We start from the raw sequence: 7,679 nt of genomic DNA, 5'->3' as shown, positions 1-7,679 counted from the left end.
GTGTGTGTATGTGTGTGTGTGTGTATGTGTGTGTGTGTGTATTTATGTGTGTCTGTTTGTCTCCCCCCCCCCATCACTTGACAACCAATGTTGGTGTGTTTATGTCCCCGTAACTTAGCAGTTTGACAGAAAAGACCAATAGAATAAATACCAGGCTTACAAAGAATAAGTCCAGGGGTCAATTTCTTTGACTAAAAGGCAGTGCTCCAACATGGCCCCAGTCAGATGACTGAAACAAGTAAAAGAATCAATGAATACTCAAAAATAGGTTTGCTTCTTTTCTGTTTAGTAATCAGGATATGAATATCAGCTTTTGAAAACTTGCACTTCATAAAAGGATATGTTTGCTGCATAGTTATTTTTTCATTCCTCCTTTTTAAATTGAAAATTTAACACTCCTTAAACTGTATTTATTTAATTGAAATAAGGTTACTTTAAGAGTATCAAGAAGTGGGTGACATTTCTATCCACAAGCATTTTGTTTCTGTTTATATCTATTGGAAGCATAGCCATCTTCAAGTTGGTTCTAAGTAGTTTATTTGGAGTGTGTGTTATCTGTGGAAGGCACTTAGTAGATGACAATGAGAGTGGGAGGTAGTTGTTACAAAGATTAGTCTGACCAGCTGTAAATGCTTGGGTAAAAACTGTAAATGAAAAATTAAAAATATTTCCAATGTTGAGTATGTTGATGTAGCTTGGCTACAAGGAGCCAAGCTACATCAACATACTCAACAATGGAAATATTCTTAATTTTTCATTTACAGTTTTTACCCACAACATCCTATAGCATCAGGTGGCAGCTATCATAACCAGAAGAGTCATGATAGCTGCCACCTGATGCTATAGGATTGCTTATATTTTCAGTTTCCTGATACTCTCTTACAGCTTGTGTCTAGTGTTGAATAAGAGTCATGTTATTATGAGTGATAATCATCAAGAGAAAAAAAAACAAAACATTTCTGACGTTTGGGTTATTAAGTTTTAGCATATTTTTTTTAAGGAAAAAATATCAAAACTGAACAACTTTAACATTTCAGTTGTGTGCATGTGTTTATGTATGTATATATATATATATATATATATATATATATATGTCAGACACCTTTGAAATGGTGTGAATGAAGTGAATTATAATGTGTATATTAGAGGAGGAGATGAAGAGGAAATTTTATTTTGTTACATTTGCTTTTACATGCTGTGTGTATGTGTATATATTAATGTTTGTTTTTTATGTAAAGCTATATAAAAAATCAGTTGAACATTAAATTAAAGGATCATTAATATTTTTCAGTAGAGTACCATATGTTGTTTTACAAGGAAAAGGTTGAAAGTGACTTTGAAGTTTTGGCATACTTGTCATTGTCAGATTATGGCTTGGTTAGGCCTTCAGATCTTTTATATAGTTTATTGATGACAAGAGGGGTGGGTTGTTCATTTGATAGGTGAAACTATGAATATGAAAATTAGGCATGGTTCTAATCTCTTTGTAGGGAGAAAGAAGTGTTTGTGTAAGAAAACAACAAGAAAAAGTATATGCGTGGCAAGTATATGTTGGGGGTTTGGGTAGCTTCGATTCCAGGACCAAGTGATGTGTTATGTTCATGAGCAAAACAGTTCATTTCATGTTACTCCAGTTCTCTCAGCTGGCAAAAATGAGTAATCTTGTGATGGACCAGCATCCCGTCTAGTTGGTGGAAATATATGCTACAGAATCTGGGAAACTGGTCATATGAACCAATGGCTCAGGGAGAACCTTTGATCTTTTTTTCATGTGTATGTAAATATATGTGTATGTATGTATACATGTATACAAATATGTATGTATGAAAGCATATATATATGTTTGCAAGCTTATGTATGTATCCTTGTCTGTCTGTATGTATCATCATCATCATCATCGTCGTTTAACGTCCGCTTTCCATGCTAGCATGGGTTGGATGATTTGTCTGAGGACTGGTGGACCAGGAGGTGACACCAGGCTCCAATTTGATTTGGCAGAGTTTCTACAGCTGGATGCCCTTCCTAACGCCAACCACTCCGAGAGTGTAGTGGGTGCTTTTACATGCCACCGGTACGAGGGCCAGTCACATGGGTACTGGCGATGACCACGCTCGAAATGGTGTATTTTACATGTCACCTGCACAGGAGCCAGTCCATTGGCACTGGCAACGATCTCGCTCGAATGTCTTTTCACGTGCCGTATATATATGCATATACAAATGCATATTTTTAGGGAAGTGTATGCCATATATATGCATTCATTTAGCTGTGCATGTATCAATGTGCATTTGCTTTATCTATCCCATAGACACACACACACGCACCATATGCATACACATACTCACACACTCCAATAGATATTTTACTTTAACAAAACTTATATCAACCCAACCCCTTCTACAAACTCAATTGAAAATTTACTTGAAGATAAGTTTTCAACACTAATCACCAACTGTGACCTATCCCTGACCTATATTTGGGTACAAATTGAACATGCTATGCTCATATTTATAAATTTCCTGGTATGAATTCTATAACAGCATAATACCAATCTAACCACTAAAAAGTTTATATATTTATGAATTATAAATGCAATGAACAATAAAAAAAAAATGACATAGAAGGGACAAGGCTTAATCAATGTGATGTTAGCTTAAAGCATTAATGGGAAGATAAAGAGTCTTAACAGAAGAAAGAGAAAAGCACAGGGTTTGTGTGTGTGTGTGTGTGTGTGTGACAGAGAGAGGGAGAAGAGAGAGAGAGAGAGAGAAGAGAGAGAGAGAGAGAGAGAGAGAAACTTGATTAGGGGATTTGCCATGATAGATCGCTAGCCACTAAACCTTTTTCTATTTTCTCTCCTTGTTTATTTCTGTGTTCCTTTCTGTCGAAGAGCATAGGCTCGAAATGTAAAAGACTTTCTCACTTCCCGAGCGTTAAACTAATACATCTGTTTGTTGTTTATACATCTGTCTTTGTCTTTTGTTTTTCGTAAATTCTCACTTTATATGTTCTACTTTACTTGATGTTTTCAGATTCTGAACAACTATCTCTAATGGGCTTGCTTCTTTTTCTTCCTTCATATCCTTAATGACCCTTTCTACCATATAACAGTAAATCTCAAAGTAGCCAGTCTCCCTGTTGGATCCACTTGAGCACTTCGCTCTTTTGCCTATTACACATTCCCCTCTTTCAGTGACTGCTTGTAATATTGCTTCTCTACTTCTTGTCAGTGTTGATCTGGACATGTGTTCCACAATTATTCTACATTTACTTTTTTACCAACGACACCCTAACTTACTCTGATGGATTGCTTTGTAGTCTCGAAAACCACAGTTGCACTCCTGGTCTTCACAGAGCATAGAATGGAAAACTTCTTAAGCTCAAAATATTTGACACATAGCTTTCCTTCTAGCTACCTGCTAGTGTTCCTTACTCTCTTCACTCTCCACCCCTCTCTTGACAAACCTAGATGTTACGGCTCTATTGTACTGTTTCACCATTGTAGTGTATCACTTACTATTTCTTTAGTTCCAGGGCATTTTTCGATCTACAAAGCTGGTTTGTGGTTCTCGGTTCTCATTGGTTAGCTCTCACAAACATTCAATTAGTTTTACATAGCACTTCTTATAATCTAGGTATCATAGCTGGGCCTTTTAACTCTATATACCTTCCTGCTCCAGTTTTATTGCTTGCCTACCTTGCTCTCACTCTCTGTGTGTGAGAGAGAGAGAGAGTTTATGTTGGGTCATAAATGTGAAATATATAAAAATTTTATTGCATGTCTATGTAGGTGTGGTTGTATTGCAAGTGTGTTTCCATTTCATTTTGTAATAAAAAAAAAAAAAAATTGTGATGGTTCTTAATTGTTGGTTTATGTTTTCCTCAAGGTATACCTGAAACATTCCCGTCAAGAACCAGGTGCCTGTTATTTGCCAAATGGGAAGGAGTTTTATGATGCTTGTGTCCGTTTCCATACATCATCCAACCTAAGTCCTGAAGAGATCCACAAGCTTGGGCTGTCAGAAGTTGAACGTATCAAATCTGAAATTATGAAAATCTACAAGGCTGAGAATCTTCCATTGGACATGAAAGAATGTAGTAAATTACTTAAGACAAGGAAAGAATTCTTTTGTCAAACAAAGGTAGGCATGGCATTGTTGTTGATTACATATAGATACATAGTAACCCCTTTCATATCCTCTTCATATGTTGGGGCCATAGCAGAAAGCCACCATTCCCACAAACATCATGTAGAGTGTTTGATGAAAGAAACAATCCCTCTAGTGTTGGTACTAGTGCACCCAGTACACACTGTAAAGTGGTTAGCAAATGAGTGAACCTGACCTCCAACTGTGACTAAGGTGATCTCTAGTGAGAGCTAAAATCATGGTTTAATACAATCTCACAGTAAACTTTTAAAATGTTCTTTTGTATTTATGCATGTAAACTAAAATGGGTTCCTTGATGTCTGCTGCCAAATGTGATTGGCTGTAATGTATATCACCTGGTATGCTGGATGATTGCATGAGTGTTTTATTGTGAGTTGTGATAAAAATTACCAAACATGGTAATAATTCAGATAGAAATGTTGCAAGATCAAATCTGAGAAGAAACCTGTTACAATTTAATCATGTAAATTCAAACCAGTGGCCCATCTCAGTTACTTCCCGTAGATAATTTTTTTTTTTAATTCAGCAAATTATGGTGGGTGACACGTAAAAGCACCCACTACACTCTCTGAGTGGTTGGCGTTAGGAAGGGCATCCAGCTGTAGAAACTCTGCCAAATTAGATTGGAGCCTGGTGTTGCCATCCAGTTTCACCAGTCCTCAATCAAATCGTCCAACCCATGCTAGCATGGAAAACGGACGTTAAACGATGATGATCATGATGATGATGGTGGCTGAAAATTATAGTTCTTTCTCTTTTCAAATAATCTATGACAACTGATTGATGGCAATGTTGATGAGGTCAGTTTTTTGGGGATGCAAAAGACATTGTGTTTATTGACTATCTTCAAAAGGCCACACCATCAATGGAGAGTACTATGCCAACTTACTGAGACAGTTATGAAAGACTGTCAAGACCAAACACCCAGGAAATCTAATGAAAGGTGTCTTTTTCATCAAGATAATGTTGCAGTACACGAGCTGTGTGTTGCAACATTGGTTGCATGACTTAGCTTTGAATGGGTTGATCACTTCCCCCACTCTCCTGATTTGGCCCCGTCTGATTATCATACATTCCCCAACATGAAAAAACTTTTGGCTGGGAATGAGTATCACAGTAGTGATGATGTCATATCTGCTGTTAACTTTTTTGACCAACAGAATGAAAGCTTCTTCACTAATGGGATTAAAACAATGCAATAGCAATGGAAGAAGTGTGTGGACTGCAAGGAGGACTATATTGGAAAATAAACCTCATTTGGTCACATTCCATGAGAGTATTTTGGTCAGCCTATGAACTTTTCAGCTAACCCTCATTGTATAATCTCATTGCTACTCATGCAACTCATTGATGAGCTGATGGAGCCTTTAACTAATCCTTCAGCTTGCTAAAAACAGCAGCCAGATTTCCTTTAAATGATCCATACTGTCATACAAAAAAAAACTAATCGATATAGTAGATGTTATTGTCCAGGCTACTATATTCTTGAAAAATGTCAGGATGGTCATACCATTGAATTTGGGCTACTCTATCAGGACTAACTTTGGACTAAAGAGTAGCAATATCAACTTCATTATAATTGATGTTTTTGTTACCTGTTAATATTTATATTTTTAATGTAACACGTATGTATATAGCCAGCCCAAGGCTCTTTTCAGCTGCTTTTCAGCTGCTTTTCAGCTGCTTTTCAGCTGCTTTTCCTAATATAGTAATAGCAGTCAAACTTATTGGTAAGTGAAGTTTGCAAGGAAGCGGGCTGTGTTTGGTTGTATTTGAATGTTGTCTGATGGTACCCATATTACCTATAGATATGCATTTTGTTAGGACGTGATATCCACCATCTTTTCTCTTCTTGTTATTCTATTATCATTTTCAGTGTTATCATCATCATCATCATCATCATCATTAGTATTTGATAAGTTATTTAACATTTGTTCTTTGATGTGTTACCTCTGATGCTAAGACTAGGCTCTTTCTCATTGCAGGAAGAATTATTAGAATATGTCAAGAAAATTTGTGAAGATGAAATCATGCCACTAATTCCAAAATATTTTAAAGATCTTCCCGATATAGAAATGGTGTAAGTAGAACTAAATTTTGTCTTTTAATTATTCCTGTTTTCCAATTTTTTAAAGATTACTCTTTTACTCTTTTACTTGTTTTAGTAATTTGACTGCGGCCATGCTGGAGCACCGCCTTTTTAGTCGAGCAAATTGGCCCAGGACCTATTCTTTGGAAGCCTAGTACTTATTCTATCAGTCTCTTAAACACACCACCATCGGTTGTCATGCGATGCTGGGGGAACAAACACAGACACAAACATATACACACACATATATATATATATACATATACATATATACGACGGGCTTCTTTCAATTTTCGTCTACCAAATCCACTCACAAAGCTTTGGTCAGCTCGAGGCTATAGTAGAAGACACTTGCCCAAGGTGCCACGCAGTGGGAATGAACCCGGAACCATGTGGTTGGTAAGCAAGCTACTTACCATACAGTCACTCCTGCGCCTATGTTCTCTTTTTAAAAAAAGAGGGTGTATATATATAAAAGCAGGCATTGCAGTATATCTTTGAGCAAGACATTTTGTTTTATGTTGCTGCAGCCTACTGAGTTAAAAAATGAGTAACGGTCTAGTGCTGGTGCAACACTTTCTCTCTTTAGCTGTTATATCCCAGATATTAAACTGGGTCAAGGGCAAGCAAGTTGTTGGGTGATTGTATTTGCTTTTGGTCACATGAGCTCTTGAGAAAATAAGTGAAAGTATGATACAACAAGGAAGAAAAAAACAAACAAAACTAAAGAAAGAAATCGAAAGGAAGCAGTGATGAAATTTTGTGAGAGAGGGAGTATAGAACAAAGGAAGGGTGGGATGCATGTTGTGATAGGGAAAGAGAGAGAGGACGGGGTATTAGTCAGTCAGTGAGCAATTCTGATTTCTATTTTCAACACTAGCTCGTATATATACACCCACTATTGTCCATTTTAAAAGAATATGTCATTTGAAATTTGAATATCAAATTCTGTTTGTGACTATGAGCCAAAATATTGTAATGGTTGTTTTTCAATATGCCAAAAAAGAAACATTTCTGTTTAATTGTAATAGAAAACATAGGAAATATACCAAGTGTAATCTAGCTGTATCAAATGGATGAGGTGTAGATTATGTACCAGATCTATAGAGCAGAAAACCATAATTCTGAGAAATCGTTCATCATCATCATCATCATTTAACGTCCGCTTTCCATGCTAGCATGGGTTGGACGATTTGACTGAGGACTGGTGAAACCAGATGGCTACACCAGGCTCCAATCTGATTTGGCAGAGTTTCTACAGCTGGATGCCCTTCCTAACGCCAACCACTCAGAGAGTGTAGTGGGTGCTTTTACGTGTCACCCGCACGAAGACCAGTCAGGCGGTACTGGCAACAGCCATGATCAAAATGGTGTATTTTATGTGCCACTCACACAAGAGCCAGTCCAGGGGCACTGGCAAC

General features: G+C 37.0%; 1 protein-coding gene across 2 annotated transcripts in view; it reads left to right on the top strand.

Moving 5' to 3' along the window:
• Window positions 1-7,679, top strand: part of LOC106868120 (uncharacterized) — a 46,005-nt gene that overhangs the window by 19,066 nt on the left and 19,260 nt on the right. For both annotated transcript variants that reach the window (XM_014913252.2, XM_052978572.1), the window contains exons 8-9: window positions 3,888-4,142; window positions 6,155-6,249. In XM_014913252.2, coding sequence (XP_014768738.1) covers window positions 3,888-4,142; window positions 6,155-6,249 — 350 coding nt within the window. The remainder of the gene's footprint in view (window positions 1-3,887; window positions 4,143-6,154; window positions 6,250-7,679) is intronic.

This window comes from Octopus bimaculoides, chromosome 2 (genome assembly GCF_001194135.2).
Source record: "Octopus bimaculoides isolate UCB-OBI-ISO-001 chromosome 2, ASM119413v2, whole genome shotgun sequence".
Lineage (NCBI taxonomy): Eukaryota > Metazoa > Mollusca > Cephalopoda > Octopoda > Octopodidae > Octopus > Octopus bimaculoides.
The sequence above is the reverse complement of the archived record's forward strand: the minus strand, read 5'-3'. Positions and strand labels throughout refer to the sequence as shown.